The sequence below is a fragment of the Microplitis mediator genome, chromosome 4 (assembly GCF_029852145.1).
Source record: "Microplitis mediator isolate UGA2020A chromosome 4, iyMicMedi2.1, whole genome shotgun sequence".
Taxonomy (NCBI): domain Eukaryota; kingdom Metazoa; phylum Arthropoda; class Insecta; order Hymenoptera; family Braconidae; genus Microplitis; species Microplitis mediator.
In genome coordinates this window covers 4,978,353-5,003,359 of record NC_079972.1, presented here as the reverse complement: position 1 = coordinate 5,003,359, position 25,007 = coordinate 4,978,353, and the positions used below count along the sequence as shown (strand labels likewise).

Sequence of the window (25,007 nt, the reverse complement as noted above, 5' to 3'; positions counted from 1 at the left end):
TGAACTGATTTGTTTTCCGATCAACTACGACCAATTTTGTTTTGTTTATATCGAGTCAAGCCGACAACGGCAAATTGTTATTTTGTTTGTAACCGATTATTTTTGTGATACCGATCAATTACTTTCTGTTTAATATACGACTAATTATTTTGTGTTAATTCTGATTAATTATTTATCGTAATCTTAAGTGCCTGACCTTTCCTCGATCTGCCACCCTGCCGATTTCGATAATTGTTTATTTGGTGATATTAAAATCACCTGGCACCCAACTTAATAATTTTGAACAAGGTTGCCAATAATCGTAAGTGTATTCGGACTTCACTCCGGTAGATCCCCGGTGGTGGAAAACCCGTTACAATATATATATATTAGACTGATTCAAAAAAATTGACTATTTTTGTTTAAAAAAATGATATCGAAAATAATGTTCGAGATGACAAAAAAAAAATGGTGTCAAAGATTACACTCTTAATAATAATATTAACAACTGCCGCATCGCAATTTTCGATTTTCCATTTAACCCTTAACGGCCACACCTCCCTCAGGCCTCATAACGGCCACATGGGGTAACTCATTACCCCACGCTGAAAAACCTGGCCAGAGAAGATGTGTAAATGGTTTGAGACTTTTAACTAATTGGGTCATGTTCGTTGACGAGTTCTTCAATATTTCTAATGCTTTAACTTGGTTGATTTATAGATGGCGTTCGAAAAACTGGTCATATAGGTCAAACTTCTGAAAAAATGGCTTTTTTTTGCAAACAAATTCACTACTCCGCCATTTTGCAATATTAACGACTAAAACTTTAGGGTTGTCTGCACAATATATACCACTACCACAAAAAAATAACAGTATCCACCAATTCTTCAAAAAGTATAGTTATTTTGCAAAATTACTGGAAGGAAAAATGAAAAAAATTACAAATCATGAAATTGACTTCTTTTGCGTTTTATCGTCTTAAAAATACATATTTATGAATAATTTTTTCTCTTGAGAAGGTTATTTGCATGTTTGCGTGTTTAGGTTTCCACTATATTTAAATGGTGTATTACCGTACGATGGACGGTGTGGCTCAATAAGTTATAGATCAAATTGAACGGAATATAGTATAGGGCCGGATAGCTCAACTGGTAGAGCACTCGGCGTGATACCGAATTGGTCTGGGTTCGATTCCCAGTTCGGGCTATCTATATTTTTCTCAATTTATCTATAAATTGTCTCATTGAGAAGGTTATTTGCATGTTTGCATGTTTTAGGTTTCCACTATATTTAAATAGTGTATTACCGTACGATGGACGGGGTGGCTCAATAACCCTGATTAAAAAAGTGAATTGAAAAGTATTGAAAATTATTTCAATTCTTTTCAATCCCTCGGCGGTTTTGGAAAGTATTGAATGGAATTGAAATTTCGATCGTTTGAATACTTTCCAATTTCAAAGTGGAATTCGAAAGTATTGAAAAGAATTCAATCTTTCATCATTTCAATTTAGGTATTGAGAAGGATTCAGAAAGATTCAAAAATTTCAATTCATTTCAATCGTTTTCAATCCCACACATGACCCGAAATGTGAAATTATTTAGGTATTGAGAAGGATTCGGAAAGATTCAAAAATTTCAATTCATTTCATTTTTTTTCAATCCCACACATGACCCGAAATGTGAAATTATTTAGGTATTGAGAAGGATTCAGAAAGATTAAAAATATCAATTCATTTGAATCTTTTTCAATTCCTCGGAAGTTCAGAAATTCTTTTATTATTTTGGGAATGAAAAGTATTCATTTTATGTCAAAATGAAAACCTTGGGGTATAGAACGTATTCGAAAGGATTCATTTCTCATCTTTTTCAATACTTTTCAATTCATTTTTTTAATCAGGGAAGTTATAGCCCATTTGAATATAGTGGAAACCTAAAACATGCAAACCTTCTCAATAAGACAATTTATAGATAAATTGAGAAAAATATATTTTTTCGTTACTAAAAAATGAACAACTTGCCTTTATTTTATCGATTGACACTGAAATAAGTTGATAAAAATAAAATAAATATTGTGACTGAACTGCGGTTACGGCCACACTGGGGTAACTAGTTACCCCAGGCCGATAAAACGAACGCTCACAGCGCCACTGTGCATTTCTTTGGCTTTCTATGCAGTGAAGTCACATCTCACACATGTCTGTCACCGGCAGATGGCGTTTATTGTATTTATTTGAAAGGTTTAAGGGGTTAGGGGTAGTCAGAATTTTCAAAAAATCGATTTTTTTTTTTTTGCATTTTCTTAAAGTATAATATTTTAAAAATATTGTGTGAAAATTTGAAGTGAATCCGACAAATTCTTTTCGAGTTATTTAACAATGACCAAAGGACGCTCGGGTGCTACGTGGCATTCGAGAGCAGGTAGCTAGAAACAGCTGCAAGCAACCGACCTTTCGGGTTTCATTGTCATGAATATCTCCCCATTTTAATGTATTTATTATTATATATATATATATATATATATATATATATATATATATATATATATATAGGATATATAAATATATATATCCTTCTATATATATATATATCCTTCTACATATATTCACAATTTGTAGGTAGTACAAGAACTGAAAAATAATTTTTGGTTGCCAGTATACCTGTAGTCGTTGCACTGATCAGTCGATAGTTTTGTGATAAATTATTTCTCAAGTGAATTAAATTATTAACCATGGGACGTGATTCTAGAAAGGTTTCAAGAGAACTTCGGAGTTCTGAAAAAATTAATAAGTCGCGTTCAGTCAAAAGAAAGAATGTTTTTAATCCGAAAACAGCCGAACGTGATGAAAGTATTCAGAGTACATCTTCTAAAAAATTAAAACAAAACACTGAAGATGATGTACCTGAAGACAGCAGTACTGAATTTCGAATAATAAATTTTATTCAGGTATTCACTGCAATTTCTGCTCTTATAAAATGTAAAAAATGTGATGGAAATGTAGTGTTTCAAACAGCAAGTACACGTGGGCTGGGATTCAAAATTGTAGTTGCATGTAATAACTGTGGAAATGAATATATTCCTTCCTGTTGAAAATATGAAATCTGCTATAATGGCAACCTTTTATCACTACGGCTCGAGTGATGAAAAACCGAATCATGATATGTGTCCAAAAGGCGAAGAATCTTGGTGCTCTTACCAGCGCGCTGAAGCAAGAGGAGAGCTTGATACCTTTTCTCACGATTATTCTCCTTTACCTTCTGATGTTTTAAAAGCTATCAAGCCTATATACGAAGATCTTAGTAATGAAAATTTACTTTCAAGATGTGTAGGTGGATTCAATCAGAATAATAATGAAAGCTTTAACCAACTAGTATGGAAAATATGCCCAAAAACGGTAAATACTAGTTTTACTATCGTACAAATAGCTGCATACGTTGCTATGTGTATATTTAATGAGGGTATAAATTCATTATTAGTCTTGATGAATACACTAGGACTTAATTGTGGGCCTAATTCTCATCGGTATGCAGAAAGAATGGATGCTGCACGTATCAAAGTAGCAGATAAGCGCGCTAATGATAACACCCGAGAAGGTCGATTGCAACGTAGGCACCAGCAAATTGATATTTTGGAAGCTGCTATGTCGGCTGAAGAGCTATTATATGGTCCAGGAATAGATGACTCAGTGTAAGTTATTAAATAATTCTTATAATTCGACATAAATCCATAGCAAAACTTTAAATGCGTTTTTCTCAAAACTATGTTTTCTGAACTGGTGATCACTGTAACTTAAAAACTGCTCGGTAGATTTCAATAAAATTTATTGTACTTTTGAAATACATTAAAAACTCGTGCCTGATCGAAGGATTTTTTTTTTTTTCAAAAATTTCGATTTTTTTTTAACAATAAACTGTCGGTTTTTTTCTCGAAAATTTGAAAAAAATTTCCTGAGGCCGCCATTTTGTTAATTTCGAAAAAAAAAAAAAAAGCTTCGATCAGGCACAAGATTATCTATTAATAAAACTAATTTTTCTTGTCCGATTGATTTTAGATGAATCTCCAAGGACTTATGATGATCACCGCAAAGGACTTCGGGAGGAACGGGCTCTACAAAAACAGCGATAACTTTTTGAATTATTAATTTTTTTTTTTGAAATTTTCGTGAAGTCAAATCGAAACGTGTTCTAATAAAGCTATGTTTTTATTTTTGTCAAATAAAGTAATTAACTACAAAAAAAAAATTATTGAAAATCATCATTTTTTCATACCCCTGAGTACCCCTAACCCCTTAAGACCTCTAATCCCATTTTTTTTAAGCCTGGGGTTACTAATCACCCCGTGTGGCCGTTAAGAGTTAAGTAACATGGGAAAAATTTTTTTCAAACTTTAGAATTTTAAAATGTTGTAATAATAACTTATCAGCAGATTATTATATTAGAAAGACCAATACATAATTTTTTAGGAAATTGAATGCTCTACAAAGAAATTTGTTTTTAGAGAATTATCCAAGGTCAAATTTGGATTCATGATAAATTTAAGTAGTATTTTACTTTTTCGACAAAATTATCAGACTTATCTTAAAATGTTGTAGCTTTTTTTTTGTAGATTGTTTTACTTTCTACAAATTATCTCTTATAAAGTTTTTCAAATTTTTGAAAGTTCTTTAGTTATTTGCATTTACATTTTAATTTGTTCCCAGAAATCTTATTCTGGTCCATTTTATTGGCTTACTTTGAAACACGAATAACTAAAGAACTTTCAAGAATTTGAAAAACTTTATACGAGATAATTTGTAGGAAATAAAACGATCTACAAAAAAAAGCTATAACATTTTAAGTCTGATAATTTTGTCGAAAAAGTCAAATAATACTTAAATTTATCATGAATCCATATTTGACCTTGAGTAACTCTCTAAAAATCGAATTTATCAAAAAATGATAAGAAACCTTTTACGTCAGAACTGCTCAAACATTGGAGTAATAAAAATGCATTTTCACTTATTTTAAAGTAAAATTAAATTCCCTGCAAAAAAGGTCTGATTGAAAATTTTCGTCAAACAAGCCGTTTCTGATCAATTAAGCTTAATAAATTGATATATTTTTTCGATTTAACATTATTACTATTGAATTTTGTAACTGACGAATCAGTAAATATCTAAAAAAGAGCATAAAAAATTTTTGAAAGAAATTAAATGCTCTACAAAAAAGGTCTCTTAATATTTTAGCCTAAATTCACTTCTTCTTAAGTTATAAACGATTAAAATCGAAGAAAAAATTAAAATCTAAAGTTTTTTGTTCTTAACTTAATTTTTTCCACTAAACGGTACAAATTAACTATTTTGATCATCATTAAGCATAACTCATAAAAAATCGTTCACTATTTAACATTATTCTAACATTATTATTACAAAAATTTATAAATTTCACAATACATATCAATTTATTTTCGCTCAATTGATCATTTCTAAAAAATTAATTTGTATGTCTGGAAATATTATCATTGTGATATTTAACGATAGAAATTATATAAAAAAGTTTGCTCTTTATTCGTTATAATTATTTTCTCAACATAAGCCGAATTAATTGAATTTACTACTCTATTAGTACTATATAATATACTATACAATTTATCAATATATAATATGCTAATTACATTTGCTACTCTTTCAACAATTATTTTTATTTACTTTAGCCCATAATTACTCTAGTAAAATAACTTACCACACTTCAAAGGAACATTCTCGTAATTTAAGTTCCCCCATCTGTCCTTTTGTATTTAACGCATGCGCTCTTATATTCATATTAGTTCCCTGACAACTATTTTGCGGCGCTGGCTTCGCTCCAGGCAAGGCCTATTTTTTTAAATTCTTCCATATGTATCAGCTATCCAGTTAGTATAGAGATCAGTGGCGTAGAGTTACCCAGCAAGAGAGGCCGGGGACGACCGATGTACATTTGGACAGGATCGGCAGGAAGACCGAAGAAAGTATACGTCACAGTACCAGACGAACAGAGTGGGGATGACCATGAAGCTGCTATCGAAGGAGAGAATGGAGGAATAGAAGATGATGCGATGGAAGAAGATGTTTTCGCATATCTGACAGTGACAGAAACTCCGACTACATGGAAACAAGCGAGCAAGACAGAAAATACGGACTCATGGAAGATAGCATTAGAAGAAGAGATGCTAGCTCAAATAAAGAACAAGACATGGGAAATCGAAAAGAGACCCAGAAACAGAAAGGTAATCGGAAGTCGCTACGTATTTTGTACTAAATCTGATGGCAAAAGAAAGGTCAGATTAGTAGCAAAAGGGTGTTTTCAGAGGCCAGGAGAAGATTTCACCGAGACATTTTCACCAGTAGTGAGGTCATCGTCGGTGAGGATCATGGCAGCGATAGCAGCGGAACACAATTCGAAAATTTACCAGATGGACATAGTTACCGCGTATTTAAACGGTAAATTGCGCGAAAGTGTATACATGGAAGTGCCCGAGTGTATGCATGAAATTATCGAAAAGATAAGTACGGGTGAGTCCATCGGTTTAGGCGGGAAAATAATACGCGACGGGAAAATAATAGAAACCGTAAAGCGCTGGAGAGAGGGCTTGAAAGCGGGGAGTGACAGTGTACGTGCTCTGAAAAAGTCGTTGTATGGGTTGCGCCAAGCCGGGGTTGAGTGGCATCGAAAATTAGTAGATAGAATAAATGTATTAGGTTTTAATGCAGTGCCACAAGATAAATGTCTGTTTGTGAACCGGAAAGGTGACAGTATGATGTATATAGCAATATATGTAGATGATATCTTATTAGCTAGTGACGACGAGGCCTGGATAGGTGAAATAAAGAAAGCGCTGTCAAAGTCATTCGAGACTAAAGATCTCGGACTAATTAAAAGTTGTATAGGTATCGAGTTTGAGCGGGACGAAAAGTCACGTGTGTTCTTGAGACAGAAACAGTATACCAGGGCCGTACTTAAACGTTTTGGGATGGATGAGTGTATACCGATAGACACACCCATTGAGGCTAAAAGTAATTTAGTAAAATCAGAACGTGTGAATGAGTCAGAAATGAACAAGTATCCGTACCAGAGTTTAATCGGAGCGTTGTTGTATCTTGCGATAACTACTAAGCCAGATATAATTTACGCGGTGAATTATTTAAGTCAGTTTAATACGAATTACAATGTCGAACATTGGAAAGCCGCGAAAAGGGTTTTGAGGTATTTGAAGGGTACGTTAGATTACGGGTTGAGATTTGAACAAACCGGGCTAGCTCTATTTGCCGTTGTAGATGCTAACTGGGGAGGGGACTCAACGGATCGTAAGTCGCATACGGGGTATGGATTCATTCTGGCGAGATCTGTGATGTTGGGAAGCGCGTAAACAAAAAACGGTGGCGCTCTCAAGTACAGAGGCAGAGTATATGGCGGTAGCGGAGGCTACTAAAGAGGCCCTATACTTGAAAGGCCTGTTAGTAAGTTTACTTATACAGGAAGAATCAGAGACTGTCACGATACTGAATGATAATCAGAGCGCAATCAGTATGATCAAGAACAATGTATATCACCAGCGTACTAAGCATATAGATGTAAGACATCATTTTGTAAGGAATGAGTATGCTTGTGGTGTGATAGATGTAAAATATCTGTATACAGAAAGAATGCCAGCAGATATGTTTACAAAAGGTTCGAGTGGTATTAAACACAGAAAAAGTGTGAGCAATATAGGTATTGTAAATTAGTGTGTGTGAGCTTGGATTAGTACGCACGCACTATATACCTTGAGAGAGGGTGTTGAGGGGCAAGGTTCATAGTGCTAGTATGTTCTAGAAGTTACCAGAATGTATTAGCTATACTAATGACCAATGCCAATCTATGTATAGTGGTTAGTTCTTACCAGTACACCATCCTAAGTGGACGTGTATCTTGTATCTATATACATTGTATTATACTTGTAATATACTTAACGTAATAACCACGAATACTAATATCTTATTTATTAATAACCTGCCCGTCCTTATCATCAAATGTATTTAGTAATTATTGATGCGTTTTCGAAATGGGTTAATATAAGTGCTGTTAAAAATATCACAACCAAAACAACTGTATTCGTTTTAAGAGATTATTTTGCTAGTTAGGGTCTTCCATATAAAATTGTTTCTGATAATGGACCTGCGTTTGCTTCGGAAGAATTTGCAGAGTTTGTTAGTAAATATGGAATTGTCCACATTATAACAGCACCATATCACCCAGCGTCTAATGAAGCTGCTGAGAATGCGGTTAGATCTTTTAAGAATAAATTTTAAATAATGTTAAAATCTGGGTATGATAATAATGAAGCAATAGCGAAATACTTGTTTTATTATCGAGCAACTCCTCAAGCGACTACAGGAGTAAGTCCTGCGGAATTACAAATAGGTAATAAGTTTAGAACTATATTAGATTTAATTAGACCAGACGTTCGAGAGCATGATAAGAATAAGCTAGGTGCACAAAGGCGTTGTTACACTGGTAATCGAATAGTCAACTTTAAAGTTGGCTCACAGGTCATGGTCAAATATTATCGAATGGGTTCATGGCTAGTTGCGGCTATTAACTCTCAATTAAGTCCTGTTACGTATCTAGTTGATACTGGTGTGTCTACTTGGAGAAAACATATTAATCAAATGAGAGCCTGTAGTCAAAACTATGTAGATAGAAAAACAGAGAAGGAACAGATTATGCTAGGTGTAACACGTAAGTATACGGATGTAATTTAGTTGTATCAAAATATGGTACCGATTGAAAAGAATGATAATTGTAAGAATGTACGTGAAACGCCTGTTGTTGTGAATGACCTATCAACGCAGGAATGCTAGAAGTTAACGTTGAAGGACGCAGGTTCTATTTAAGTAAAAATAGATAAGCCAATTCGTAGATCACAGCGTACGTCTAGGGCACCTAATAGATTAAATTTGTAATTGTTAATCATTGGATGTTTAAAATTAAAAAGGAAAGATTGTAATGTACGATAGATGACTCTCATAGTTAACTTGAGTCTCTCATATAAATTGTACGCCCCTGAAGTCAGTCTCTTGTAAGATCCTGAATGTGAAGCTTGAATGCTAGACAAATTACCAACTAGTGTATTTTTTTGTTAATTAACATTAAACGTATATCCAATTACAATTGTGTTATTACTAATTTGATGTTACGTCCGATTAATTTTTATAATTTTCAAAATAATTTTTTTTATTGATATAAAATTTTTATAACACACAACGAGTCAAGTGAACATGAAAACATCTCTTAAGAAGAAAAATCTTAGAAGTGGGGAGAATAATGCGTGCACTGACCAAGATAAGAAAATTTTGGGCCCTAAGAACAAAAAGAAAACGCTCGCTCTCTTCTCGCTGCAATCATCAAAGTATGACTAAGTTTTTTTTCTACAATGAAGAAAAAGAATAGAAAAAGTGTTAGTATGAGAACTTCATCATGTATTCACTGAAGGAAACCAGGTATAATTAAAATATTAAATAAAATTTTAAATGTTCAGTTTAGAAATATTCGAATTACAAAATTAAAATCCGAACACGTGTAGTTTAGAATTAAATTATTAAATGAAAGTTTGAAATGTTCAGTTTAATTATATCAAAATTACAAAATTAAAAATTTGAACACGTGTAGTTTAAAATTAAAATATTAAATGAAAGTTTGAAATGTTCAGTTTAGTTATATCAGAATCACAAAATTAAAATTCGAGCATACGTAATTTAAAATTAAAATAGTAAATATAATTTTTGAATTTTGTAAATTAGAGTCGGCTGACTAGCCACCTAATAGTTCATTTTTATAATTTTTTTGTTGTAAATTAGAGTCGGCTGACTAGCCACCTATTTTTGGTTTATAATCAAAATTTATTTGAATTAGGATTTAATTCCAACATTGTTATTAGAAACATAGTTTCCAAACCTCAACAATTTTGTAATTGGGTTGACAATATAGTTAGAATTAAAATTTTAAAATCGTTCTATTAATTTAAAAATAAACCTATCCTCCTTCATAAAAGATCTCGGGGGTTCCCGGTCTATAGGCTTCGGCTTGGGCCAAATACCCACAAAAATATCAATTTATGTAAATTTCTGACATAACATTGACATATATAATTTAACACTATCTCACACACTTTACAACATCATAATTTGGACAAAGAATTCCCGAATTATAATAAAAATTATTCAAATTATTATTTATTATTTAAAATAATTATGATAAATATTTGATATCTTATTATTATTTGTATTGTTTAAATCAATTAATTTATATTCTTTAAATTTATTTTATTCGCCCCAGTGGTCAATCAAATGATTTATTTATTATTAATAATAATTATTAAGCGACTAATTATTATTTACAAAAGAATTATTTTTATTTGCTATCTAATTGAACATAGTCAATTTGAAACCTAGGTGCTGAAGGTACTGAATTGAGTGTGAGTCGAGAGTGGTCTCCGTATCTTTCTCTCTCTCTCTCTCTCTAACATATAAAGATACGACCCAGCGTACGATTATAATTATTATTCAAAAGGATATTGATGAAATTATTGTTTTTCTTTGTCTAAACTAAAACTATTATTGTTTACTAATTAATTAATTTTATAGTGAATTTATATATTATTTTATATGGAATTTTTCTTTATATATTCCACCCCCAGGGGAAAAGATATAATCATTTTGAATTGTTTAAGGCTGAATAGCTAAATTATTAATAATTTTTGTTTCAATTTAACCAAACATTGTAAGAAATTTGGCATTATTTTAGATAATTATATTCGTGAAAACCAATAGCTATCGGAAAAATTTAATGTTTATTTTCCTGGATCTTTTCCTACTAATTAAATCTTATTTTTCTCATTTCATTTACTATTACTATTATTTATCGCTGTTATTTTCTGCATAATTCAGATTTATAATTATATTCGATTGTTTATCCATCTCGTCAGCAAACTGCTCGCTTGGATTTTCCTTCTCGCAAATTTCCCCCTGGATAATTATTTTTTCCGTTTCATACAAACGGTCTGGCGCTCTCATGCACTAAACCAACCTGAGGATCTGGTTCAGGCACAACTATTATTTATTTATAATTTAATTTTATTATTTTTGGACACATCTAAATATTTATTTAAATTGACTTGATTATTATTTTGAGAATTATTCAAAATTTTTATACACACATGGGTGACCGCATACAATTCCGGGTTTATCCGCGTCCCGGTCGCGATATTAACAACGGTTTACGGTATAGTTTTATAATACCAAAGAGGTAACAAATTGACAACTTTTTTATGTTGATTTAATGCTTGCAAATTGTTAAATTTTTTATGGCTCGTTGATAGGCTAAAAAGTATGGAAATTAAAAGTACATAAATATCCAAACACAATGTACTCAACATATTTTATCGCAAACTGAAAAAGTTACTTCTTTGGTTTAGTTTATTTTATAAATTAAACAAGCAAAAAATATTAATTATTTTACAATAAGATATAAAATGCACTGTAGTGTTTTATTTATCTACTAACTATTAATTGTCTACTGTCGAGTTGGTACAGTTATATACATTAAATATTTTTAATATTTTAATGTATCGTTAATGATTTATTAGATGATTGGCATATAGTAAAAAGTTCTTTAAAGGCATGTATTATTTTCTTAAGCGCAATTTGATGCATGATGATGGACATGTTGAACACGCGAATGGCGACATTAAAAAAATATCAGCGTAAATAAGACAGTCATCAAAAAAGTAATATAGAATGATATCAACAATGGCAGCATTTTTCAGCTGCCAGTTGCCAAAATAAATTTAACAGTAAAATATATTTATACGAATGTTCACCTAAAAAAGATGATAAAAGATTAACAGCCCAAAGTCATCATTCGAAATAATATAAAAAAGGAAACATATAGTCATCATTTTTGGATAACAAATTGTCAGTATTAAAATGGTAACTTATATTCATCCACAAATAGTCATCATTTGTTACATCAGTTTATGATAACTACCCTAATAGCAACCTTAACCGCAAGTTAACTTCAAGCTACGGCCGTATTCTGAAGCTAACTTAAAGAAGAATGTTGGAGAGCAAACAGTTGCGGATAAGTTGACAATAAATTGTCTGTAACTTAAATTCAATTCGACGTCCAGTGTTATTGTCAGACAATAACGTTAAGTTGATTGAAAGTTTTATTTCAAATTGACGGCAAGTTTTTCTGTCAAATTACATTTAGATGACAGCAGATGATTTGCATCAACTTGCACGCAAGTACTATCCAGCCTCGGTTTACCAGAAACTTGTCGTTAAGTTAGCCGAAAATATTTCACTGCACAACTTGCTGAGCAAGGTGTGGCTATCAGGGTATTTGCTAACATTTTCTATAGTACCTCTGATTAACCAACTGAATTCGATCGAATTAAACAGAATTAAATTTTTACTTCAGATTAATTCTGTCAATTCGGTACCTAACTTAAAAATGGATTCTGTCTAATTCGGCAGGAAAACCAGAATTTGTCCAAATTAAAGCGAATTTAAACATTTTTAAATCGGTTCAATTCGGAAATAATCGTCGAATTTCAGGTTCTGACTCCGAATTAAACTGAATTAAAACAAATTCGAAATTTTTAAATCGGTTTAATTAAAAAATAATCGTCGAATTTCAGGTTCTAATTCCGAATTAAACTGAATTACAACGAATTCGAAATTTTTAAATCGGTTTAATTCTATTTAATTCGAAAATAATCGTCGAATTTCAGGTTCTGACTCCGAATTAAACCGAATTGAAACCAATTAAAAATTTTAAATCAGTTTTATTCTGTTTAATTAAAAAATAACCCTTGAATTCTTTTACATTCTGTCTTACCGACCCTAATTAAGAAATCTAATTTGGAATGATTTGAGATTTAGTCTAGTCAACAAGTTCAACAAGACGGAAAATAGAGATAAAGCTCTTAAAAATATGAGCGATAGCTCATTCGATTGGGAATGACGTCTAGAAAAATGTATCTCGAGGATTTAGTAGCACATAAAAAATTGCGATTGTTATTAACAAATTAAGACAAAAAAAATGGCATTAAAGTTTTCGTTAATATTTCAAAAACGATTAACATTTTTGAAATTTGGAAAAAAGATCGTAAAAGAGGAGGAAATTTGCAATAAAAAAGTCCCGACTCCCCGAACTCTACCTCTATTATTTATAATTTTAATTTAACGCCGAAAATAGGGCTCCGCGCGGCCATTACGGCTCGGGCGCACTGCCGCTAAAGAGAGAGTACCACATAAAATAATTTTTTTATAGTAACAAATATTAATTTAAAAATTTTAATAAATTATGGTATTATCTAGACACTTGAAAGAATGAATCCCCGTTGGAAAAAAGTTATTAAGTCAATTTTTCAGAAAGTTATACTTTTGTTAACTAACTAATTTTTTTTCAATCTCAGTTTTCATAAATGACAATGTAAAAGTTTAAATAATACATCTATAAATTTTTAGCTTCGTGGAGCCCTTCTTATATATATAGATACTTAACAAGATCATGCCATAAAAATTTATTAAAGTTTATTATTTTGTTTGTAATAATTTTTTAAAGTTAACGAAAAATGAAAAATCCAAGAAATGATGTTAAAAAATTTTTTTTCGACAAATGTTATGTTATTGCTGTTTTCGGATTTAACAACAGCATTAAATTACGTTCGAAAAAAATTTTTTACATCATTTGTTAAGATAATTGTTATAAACAAATAGACAAGTTTAATATTTTAAAAAATTTTTGTTTACCACTTCATGGTCTTGGTAAAATAATGATTTTTAAAACAAAAATTTCTTCTTAAAAAACTTTTGTTATTGTTTAGAATCGTTTTCTTCACATTTCAGTTGTTTAAATAATTAGTTAAGAAATTATTTTTTCTTTAAAAATCATAATTGGTATTTCTTCATAGGTAAACGAAAAAAAAATTTTTTTTATAATTAATTTCATCGCTTGTTAACTTAACAATTTGTTATAACAACAACAAACAAATTCTACAAACTGTTATACACTGGTCATAGAAATTAAGGGATAGAAAAAAAATCCGAAATTTTTAGGTGATTTTCAACATGCTGTAACTCGGTGAAAAATGGTCGGATAAAAAATCTAAAAAAAGCAAATTGTAGCCTCAAGTTTCTAGTTTTCAGATCTGGACCCCAAAATTTTTTATCATGTACAGTTCCGGAGTAATCATAAGAAAACCAACGAAAAAAAAATTTTCAAAATTTTTGCTGGTCTTTCAATACCTCTATGGGCGACAATGAATTTTTTTGAATAATCCGACTGTCTGACTTTTCTCGGAAATTTTATGCCCTTTAATTTGGTGGCCTTGAAAAGTCTCTACGACGATTTGGCGCCGAGTTATCATTGATCAAAGTAAAAAAGTCCATTTTGGCTTTGATAATCAATAACTCCGGATGTATTGGTCGTACAGAGAATGGAAGCAGGGTTTTGAAAACTGAAAAACATTCTCTATAAGGCAAAATTAGTGGCATTTGATAAAAAAATTTTTTTTAAAGCGATATTGTTTGGTAAAAAACAGGTCAAAATTCACAAATTTAAGGATATTCGGAAATCTTGCTATAACTTTGGATATAAAGGATGAACAAAGGATATCTTCGACTTTTTTTCAACCTCAAAGTGTCCTGAAAAAACCCTGAAAATTTCAAATCGCTGCGATTGTTCTTTCTTAGTGCCTCGAAGCTTTAAATTTATCGATTTTGTCAAAAATCACCATAATTGGTAGTTTCTCGGTTTTTGTTCATTTTTTCGATTTGAAAATGGTTTTTTTTACCGATAATCTTCATTTCTTCAATCAAAAAGATCGATTATCGAAAAAAATTGAAAAAAAAAAAATTTTGAAAAAAATTTTTTTTTTTTCAAAATTTTTTTTTTCAAAAATTTTTTTTTTTCAAAATTTTTTTTTTTGTTGTATCTGAAATGATTTATCATTGTCAAAAAAAAATTCCTAAAATTTTTTTTACCGCTGTAACTGCATCTGCTTCAAATGTCAACTTAACAAACATACCCTTTGGGTAACTCTAATGCCGGCGGTAAAAAAAATTTTAGGAATTTTTTTTGACAATGATAAATCATTGCAGATATAACAAAAAAAAAAATTTTGAAAAAAAAAAATTTTTGAAAAAAAAAATTTTGAAAAAAAAAATTTTGAAAAAAAAAAATTTTTTTTCAAAATTTTTTTTTTTTCATTTTTTTTCGATAATCGATCTTTTTGATTGAAGAAATGAAGATTATCGGTAAAAAAACCATTTTCAAATCGAAAAAATGAACAAAAATCGAGAAACTACCAATTATGGTGATTTTTGACAAAATCGATAAATTTAAAGCTTCGGGGCACTAAGAAAGAACAATCGCAGCGATTTGAAATTTTCAGGGTTTTTTCAGGACACTTTGAGGTTGAAAAAAAGTCGAAGATATCCTTTGTTCATCCTTTATATCCAAAGTTATAGCAAGATTTCCGAATATCCTTAAATTTGTGAATTTTGACCTGTTTTTTACCAAACAATATCGCTTTAAAAAAAATTTTTTTATCAAATGCCACTAATTTTGCCTTATAGAGAATGTTTTCCAGTTTTCAAAACCCTGCTTCCATTCTCTGTACGACCAATACATCCGGAGTTATTGATTATCAAAGCCAAAATGGACTTTTTTGCTTTGATCAATGATAACTCGGCGCCAAATCGTCGTAGAGACTTTTTAAGGCCACCAAATTAAAGGGCATAAAATTTCCGAGAAAAGTCAGACAGTCGGATTATTCAAAAAAATTTATTGTCGCCCATAGAGGTATTGAAAGACCAGCAAAAATTTTGAAAATTTTTTTTTCGTTGGTTTTCTTATGATTACTCCGGAACTGTACATGATAAAAAATTTTGAGGTCCAGATCTAAAAACTAGAAACTTGAGGCTACAATTTGCTTTTTTTAGATTTTTTATCCGACCATTTTTCACCGAGTTACAGCATGTTGAAAATCACCTAAAAATTTCGGATTTTTTTTCTATCCCTTAATTTCTGTGACCAGTGTATTTTTTTCCAGAGCGAAAAAAAACAACAACAACAGTCTGTTTGAATATAGTGGAAATCTAAACATGCAAACATGCAAATAACCTTCTCAATAAGACAATTTATACACTTAACCAAAAAATTAAAGGAACAAGAAAATTTTGTAAATTTTTTAGTGATTTTTGGAAGGCTGTATTTTCGTAAAAAATGATCGCATCGAAAAAATAAAAAAAGCAAATTCAAGCTTGAAATCTCTAGTTTGAAGATCTTCCAGCAAAATATTTTTTTGAGCCACGGTTTTTGCGGAATCATAAGAAAAAAGTCGAGACAAAAGTTTTCTAAATTTTTTGGTTTTGTTTTTTAGGTCTACGGGGCCGGGAAAAATTTTTTCAAAAAAAACGAATTCATGGCTCGTTTAGGAAATTTATTCAGCTACAATTTGCTTTTTTTTGTTTCTCTATACGACAAATTGCTGCTGAGATTACACAAATTAAGGAACAAAACTTGTTCCTTTAATTGTTTTGTAAAACTTTGAGCAATCGGACCGGACAAACGGTTCAATGGATCAATCTGAAAATTTCCAGGGTTTTTGCGGGTACATTAAGCTGTAAAATTACCTGGCAACATTATTTTTTTTATCAATATTTGCAGAGTAGCGATGAGTTGACTAAAAAACCAGAAAATGGCCATTTTTTGTGGGTTTTTCAGATGGATATCAAGGATGAAAAAAATTTTTTTTTTGAAAAAATCGAAAATGGAGCTTGTAGGGAATTTATCCAAGTTTATTGAACTGCCCTTTAAATTACTGTGTGACCATTACTTGCTGAGATATCAATAATCAAAGACAAAAGGCTCCTTTTTCATTTAAAGGCTGATATCTCAGCAGCAAATCGTCGTACAGAGAAAGAAAAAACGCAAATCGTAGCTGAATAAATTTCCTAAACGAGCCATGAATTCGTTTTTTTTTTTAAAAATTTTCCCGGCCCCGTAGACCTAAAAAACAAAACCAAAAAATTTAGAAAAATTTTGTCTCGACTTTTTTCTTATGATTCCGCGAAAACCGTGGCTCAAAAAAATATTTTGCTGGAAGATCTTCAAACTAGAGATTTCAAGCTTGAATTTGCTTTTTTTATTTTTTCGATGCGATCATTTTTCACGAAAATACAGCCTTCCAAAAATCACTAAAAAATTTACAAAATTTTCTTGTTCCTTTAATTTTTTGGATAAGTGTAGATAAATTGAGAAAAATATAGATAGCCCGAACTGGGAATCGAACCCAGACCAAAACAGTCTGTTTTTGTTGTTTTTTTATAGTTATCATGAGAACGAGATACGAAGCATAATTATCATTTCCGTACACTAACAATATGGTGAAAAAAATTTTTCAAAAATATTTAAACAATCCATTTGTTTATAAAAAATTTATAAACAAATCCATTTGTTTATGAAAAATTTATAAACAAATGGCATGAAAACCTTTGGAAAGTAATCTTATAATGCCTAACAGGAATACGAAATCAGTTATAGCTTAAAATTAAAAAAAAACAATGATTTAACATCCATTATTTAATTTTTTAATTTTTTTGTTATTTTAAAAATTAATAATTAATGAAATAAAAATATTTTATAAGCTTTCATAACGTCATCTTGTTGAGTATGTTTGTGAAAAAGGCTCCAAGATACCAAAAATTTATAAATTAATTATTTAAACTTTTGTACCGCCTTTTACGACCACACAAACACGTAAAAAAAATGTTGATTAAAAATTGAATAACTGTTTAAATAATGCTGATACAACTTTTATTACCGCAGAATTATATTCTTTGAAGTGTCTAGATGACACCAGAATTTTGTAATTAATATTTAATTGCATAAAAAATTATTTAAAAACTACGCTCACCAGAGTGGCGGCGTGCACATGCCGAAACTGCCGCGCAAAAGCTAATTTTTAACGTTAAATTAAAATTATAAATATTGTAGCTACAATTCGGGGAGTCGAAAACTTTCGTACTAAAATTCTCTGCTTTTTCAGAAACTTTCTCCACATTTGAGGTATCACTTATACTTTTTGAGATTTTGCCAAAAAGCTGGACGGCTAATTTATTCTACGCTTTTTTGTTAATAACAGTTGTAATTATCCTTTCCAGAAAAAAATCTACAAAACGTCTTTTTCTAGACGTCATTCCGGATCGTTTAAGCCATCAATTATATTTTTAGGAGACCTGTAACTATTTTTCGCAGGAAATCAACTTCTCAACTAGACTATCATACCCTATGTACGTCTTAATACTCACGCCTAAAAAGTTAAAGGTGCGCAGAATAGGTTGCGCACAACAACGTAACGAGGTCATTCGTTAAGTAGATTTTACTCCTCATATTTTTTCCATACCGGTGGTCTTATATGAAAATCGATTCTTAAGGAGTAAACTCCAAAAAAACATATTAAGTATATATTTTTACGATAGTTAAGAAATGACAAGAAAAGCGGGTGATGAAAGAGGAAAATAATGGAGCATAGAAAGCAAAGTAAAAAAAATGAACGGATTATAAAGTTAATTAACTAGTATGAGGGTTCATACCTCGATGTCAGTTGGGCATTCACAAGCAGGACAACTGTGAAGATTGTCAACAGCGCGAAGATGACAAGGTAACTCACAGCTCTCAAGAGAATCACAAGTCTCATCAGGTACATCGGGGGTAGTAGTAAAGACTTGGGAATCATTGGTATGTTCAAGGCAATGCGGACAACATTCTCCTTCGATTAATGGCGCAGCACTTTCGCAACTTTTGCACATCGTTGAATGACAAGAAATACTTCCCATCTGGTTTACATCTTCACACGTGCAATTTACACAAGAACCTTGTTGCCAATGATCACCAATATCTCGGGGTAAGCCAGAATCATCTATACAGCCTTTGGGAAGTCCATCATCTCCTCCAACCCAAGATATCGATTCTGCAGCAGTGAAAAAAAAAAATTAAATATTGTGACTTTATTCATTCACTTGAGAATATTTAATATTTCACGGCGTTTAACTTACAAGTTTTTGATCATAAACTAGTTTCAAACGAAAAAATACGATACTACCCTACTTTATTACTACACGGAAAGAAGAAAACTGGAATAGTTACAAAATAAAATGTAAAAACAAGCCCGTCATAATCAAAATTACAAAAGTTAAAATGTATACTTTAATTTTTAAATCTTATCCAGTAAAAAATTATTTCTAAACTAAGCAGTTATATTTACAGTTTGAAAATGCAAATTGAATACGATAAAATGTTAAATAATTATTACGTTTTGCTCACAGAAAGTTCTTTTCTTTAAAAATCATTTATTCCTCTTTAAAACTGTAAAAATTATCATTTAGCCGTTATGTAAAAATTAAAGTACCAAATAAGAAAATTTGTTGAGTGGTTCGATAAGATGTACAGTGCGGGCAATCAATTATGAACCTTAATGTAGAAAATGGAACTATTACATTGTAACCGGGATTTGTTGATTATTACAACATCATGCTCGGGAGATAACTAGAACCTGGTGACTGCCTACGGTAACTGGACAACGAAGGACAAATTAACGTCTTCTTATACCCATTTGAAATTGCCACGAGGCAAAGTTGCAGGACGTATGCGCTAGCCTGGAGTACGAGGTAGTAACCGACTCGCAGGGGGACGGGACGGACAATTCTGTGTCAGCTACAGTTGAGCTCACCTCACTTACCATTGTTATACTTGTCATCATATATATTCATTTGTACTCTATACCTATTAGAATAAATTTGGAAGCAGTCTACGTCCATTATACACCTTGTGAAAATATATTGTGGAGTCCAAGAAAGCAGTGGAGTTAATTGGTTGGAGTTTTGGAGATTTGGAATTTTGTCAACGACGGAAACTTGGAAATGTGGACCTGGGCAGATCTAGACGCTAAACGTGCCAAGATGGCCGAGTCACGAGACGTAGATGTCTTCAATTTATAAAGCTTATATAAATTAATTCTTACTCCGGTAACGTTAATTATTATTATTCGAATTATATAAATTAAATTTAATACATAAATAATTACTCTCAGTTGGAGAGCAAATAACATAAATTGGAAATTTTATAAAGTCGAGACTGAAAATTAATTATATCATAGTAACTGAAAATTATAAAGTAAATTCAAGATAAAAGTGTAAAGTCAAGTCAGTGTTCTGTGCCCGCCATTTTGGCGTCAGTAATTCAGCAAGATCAACTTCACTCTCACTAGCTCGTGTCGTTTAGTTATTGTCGCGGTTTTTATTTAATTAATTATTGTAAAGTGGGGTCTGTTGTCTGGGTAAATTGGTTAAATAAAATTGTCATCTATTTATATATATATATATATATATATATATATATATATATCACCTATACAAGTCTTTTATTTGATAAGCTTCCTATACTCTCATGATTTCTAAATATTCCTTGTGACCAGGATCGAGTATTCCCCGCCCTGTAGAAGAGCTAGTCACACAAAACAGTTGATTTATCAACTGAATCTAATCTTGGCTTCCTGGACAGGGGGTCACACCCTGGACTGGGGGTCTTGGTTATAATATCTCACACTGTAATTTTAAAAATTTCTATATTAAGTATCATCAATGCCTTAGCAATCACGAACTTTCACTATTTAGAGTGTAAAAATAGTAAAACTACATTTTAAAATATCGTTCATAAGTTTCATAAAATTAAAAATTTACTTTTATAACTTTTGCAGTTTGACAACCATTCATTAATGATTGAAAATTGAAAATTTGTGTTTCAATTCCATGAAATCACTTGCATTTGAACTTGTAAGTTTTAAATTTTACATGCTGAAATTTTAGACCGTACTACGGCAATTAGCTGAATGTATGAGAATACTAATCTTACTCAATTGTTAGTAAATATTTGTAAAGTAGTATATGTGAGTATGTTGCACTTAGCCAAGACCCATGTCTCAATATTAGAGGTTATAGTAATAAGAGTCTTCTGTTTCACGGGCGTCTTATGTGAAGTTATTATTCCACGTGGTGCTGTCTAGTTGAGTGTAAAGTTGTCCAATATTGTGAATGTTGATGATTGAATGATTATTTTTGGTAAATAAATAAATTTTTTATACATTTCTCTTGTTCCCTAGAAGGAATGAAATCGAGTTTTTGTCTAGCAACTGGCCAGTTTTACTCGACTTATACCAGAAACTGGCCAGTAGAATATCGTGTTTCTGTCAAGTAACTGGCCAATTTTACTAGAGATCCAAGAGAAACCTGGCGGCTTTAAAGAAACTGCCACTTTAAAATTTTAGGTTTTGAAGTTATTAAAATTATCAGTTCCTCGGAAAAATAAAACGATTTTTTGAAAAATATCCAGACAAATTGAAAATTAATTCAAATTGATGTATCTTTCTCCAAATTACTACAAAAATTTATATGCAATAGATAGATAAATTTAACCTGAAGCATGGATATGTATAGATCAATAAATGAATATTAATCCGCATTGAAAGACATTAAAAATTAATTAATTCAAGTAAATAAATTATAACTTAAAATAAAAATAATGATTGACAAACAAAATTATTATAAAATTTATTTATTTAGCCTTTCATTGACTTTAATAATCAAAGTTTAATTTATGAATATTAAACTATGAAGACGGTAACAAGAATTATATTTTAAATATAAATATCATTAATAAATCATACTTAAAAATTAACTATAATTAAAATAATGTGTAATATTTTTTCTTTTTTAATTATTTCTTTTTTCACCGTCATCCTCCCCAGTTTTTTGAGTTACTTAAACTTAAAAAAGTTACTACCACAGCCTGCGAAATTTCAGCAGGACTTCCAAAATTTTTGGTTTCAAGAAATTCATTTAAACATTTAATGACTTGAAAATCCTATATCACAGTTTTTTCCCCAGTTTTTTTACTACTAGTATATTGTAAAGCCACATTTTTAGTTATTATTTTTGTAAATATGTTAGTTAATTGTCTACTTAGAACATTGAAATGAGGAATGTACCAGAAGTTCAAAAGAGAAATGAAGTCAGATCGAAATTCTGAATCAATACTTAGACGGTTATCAAAATTATTGAATTCGTTATTAGTTTCCAAAAAAAAATTTATTTTATATTTTTTTTTTTCAAAAAGAAAGGCATGAAACCCCACCTCCGTTTGTAGTATTTTTCAATGACTAATAATTTGTAACGGGGTAAAAATTTAAATATTCAAATTTAAATCAACCTGATTTCCCGCGGTTGATTAATTACCCTGAGTACCCCATATGCGTTACTATTTCATCGACTTGTCGCCGGGCGCAGTAATTTAAGGGGCTCGTCCCCAAGACCTAATTAGAAAATAAGTTGGATTTGGATAAGTGTTGGATTTTCCGATAAGGGCCGAAGGATCGCGAACTTAGATTTCATAAGTTAGTGACAAGAGTGAAGACGGACACAGTCGGACGGACCGGCAGATCAGTTAGACGGGTGACCGCACGTGAACTATTTAGAAGGATTACGAGGTGGAGAGCGACAGAGGAACGGAAATCGGCAAGGAAGCTACGAGGACCTTGGACGTTGGAATTGAAAGAATTGAGGTAAATAAATTGTCGGAAGGTGGCCATAATTTATTAAATTTTAATTAAAGAGATTCATAATTATTAATTAGTTAATTCGTGAGTGGTCGTTATTTCCGAGTTAAAATTGTTATAAAGAAATTCTCGGCAGGAAAGCCAGAATTTGTAACGCGGTCCGTCTGTAAAATTCTCGGCAGGAAAGCCAGAATAAATTTAATTAATACGAAAATTAATTTTTCGGCAACTAGCCAAAAATTAAAGTTTAAATTATTTTAATTAATTTTAAGACTGTGTCACGATTGGAGATCGTGATGGGCGTAGGTACGAATTTTCGTATAAACGTATTGAATAAAGGGGTACTTACATTGATCAAGGTCCAGTTCGTATGCCCGGCTACCGTTAACCAAATGCTCAATTTATTCCGTTTATATTCAAATCACACCTACACAATATTGTTGAAGACAATACTGATAAGACCCAAAGCGATTTTCAATCTAAGAGTGTGACCTATTTAAATTTCACAATCAAACGTTGAGCGGTAACGTAAGACTGTGTACCCCCTACTGTTGACTATCTGTCTGAGCGGCTAAACAGGTAGAAAATAAGGGATAAAGGAAGGTGGGCTGCCGAAAAGCCTCGAGAAGCTAGTATTCTATTGCTAAAGTAAAATTGTCTAAGAAATAATGTTTTTCAAATTATTATGTTAACGAGTAATTTTATTTATTTAAGATCCAGTATACTCAAAATACAAAAGGGATTACAAATATTTAAAACACTCAATGTAGATAAAATGTGTCATGCATATGTTTTATAATCAATTTAAAATATATAAAATAACAAAAATCAATTAGTGATTACAATGATAAAACTTACCCTAAACAGGTTTAGGTGAGGTGTCAAGACTATCAGCGGTAACACAGGACACTTATACACACGCGCTCTCGTGGCTAATTAATATGATTCTAATTGATCGATTTATTCAGTTTGTTTTAATTATTTATGCGTTTCAAAATCTTCGTAGTTTATGTAAAATATAAATTGATAATAAGTCTTCGCGTCTTTCGCGGTAAAATAAAATGTAAATTTGTTCGTAAAAACTTCGCGTATTTTCACGGTAAAATATAATTCTTTAAAATCTTCGCATTCTCGCGGTAAAATATTATTCAAAATCTTCGCGTATTTTCGCGGTAAAATAATTCTTTAATCTTCGCTTTTCTCGCGGTAAAATATTCTTTGATTCTTTACGTTTTTGTGGTACAATTCAATATTAAAATAAAATAAAATGATTAAAATAAGATGAAGAAAATCAGCGCTACCGGTGCTTCCGATTGATATTAAATCACGACTTACGACGATCAAGGTCCGGTTCGTATGCCCAGCTACCGTCAACCGAATGGTGAATTTAATAACACGCCAATTATTCTCTTGAGACTAGTAGAAAATGATATATCGATTATTCGAGTGCTTACGTCGATCAAGGTCCGGTTCGTACGCCCAGCTACCGTTAACCGAATGCTCAATCGAGATATCAATCCTCTAGCCACGAACACCGTCAAGTGTCCGGAGTTCGGTATGGTTCAGAGTTTGATTCCCAAAAAAACTGATGAGCTAAAGTCCATGGTCTTTTTATATGGTCTTCACCTATGAAAAGTGGTGGTAACTTGTTTCCCATACGAAAAGACTCGGACCCACTCGAAAGTTCTAGGCCCATGCACACGTGTGATCCCTGGGAAATAGATTTTGACTATTAAGTAGGCCGATGACCTGGCGCCACTCTGCCGCCGAGGAAACCATAAATTTTGGTAGTTTCCATTGGCTTTCTCTAATTTCCAAGAATCACATGCAGATGCACATGAGTTGGGTGGTCTATAGGTTTAAGAAGAAAATCAAAGAAAGATTACCGCTCCTATGCTTAGATTTTTAAATGGGGACGGATACATAAATTTTAAAAGTACGTTAAGTAAAATGATGAAATCTAAAGAATAAGAGAAACTCTGGTACGTGTTCTCTACTAGTACTTTTCTACTTGGACTTGTACGATTTTTAATTGTAAAGCGTTGTAAACGCTTTGGGAGGTATATTTGTCCCGTACGATTACTGGCGTCAGTAAGTCGGGCGTCAAAAAAAAAGGTCCAAATGCAAGAGGTCTTAAGTTCTCACGTACTAGATGGACGGTTATTCTCTTATGCGATCTATTCTACTGATTTTACCCTGTTAATTATTATATATATAAAAAAAACTGAAGGTCTACTCGGAAACGCTCTTGTGTTACCGCCTGTGTCTCTGCTGTTTTCTGTCTATGTCGCCATAGTTCTCGAGAAAAAATTGTTTTCTCGTATACAATAAGTTTAAAATTTTCAAAAAAAGA

At 31.5% G+C, this 25,007-nt stretch overlaps 2 protein-coding genes across 3 annotated transcripts in view; one reads left to right on the top strand and one right to left on the bottom strand.

Moving 5' to 3' along the window:
• LOC130667141 (cysteine-rich motor neuron 1 protein-like) overlaps positions 1-25,007 on the bottom strand; it is a 386,893-nt gene that overhangs the window by 8,823 nt on the left and 353,063 nt on the right. For both annotated transcript variants that reach the window (XM_057468631.1, XM_057468632.1), the window contains one exon: positions 18,639-19,015. In XM_057468631.1, coding sequence (XP_057324614.1) covers positions 18,639-19,015 — 377 coding nt within the window. The remainder of the gene's footprint in view (positions 1-18,638; positions 19,016-25,007) is intronic.
• LOC130667142 (uncharacterized) lies at positions 2,513-4,252 on the top strand. The gene is made up of 2 exons (XM_057468633.1): positions 2,513-3,664; positions 4,029-4,252. Exons 1-2 carry the CDS (start codon positions 3,045-3,047, stop codon positions 4,030-4,032), a joined length of 624 nt encoding a protein of 207 aa, XP_057324616.1. The 5' UTR covers positions 2,513-3,044; the 3' UTR covers positions 4,033-4,252.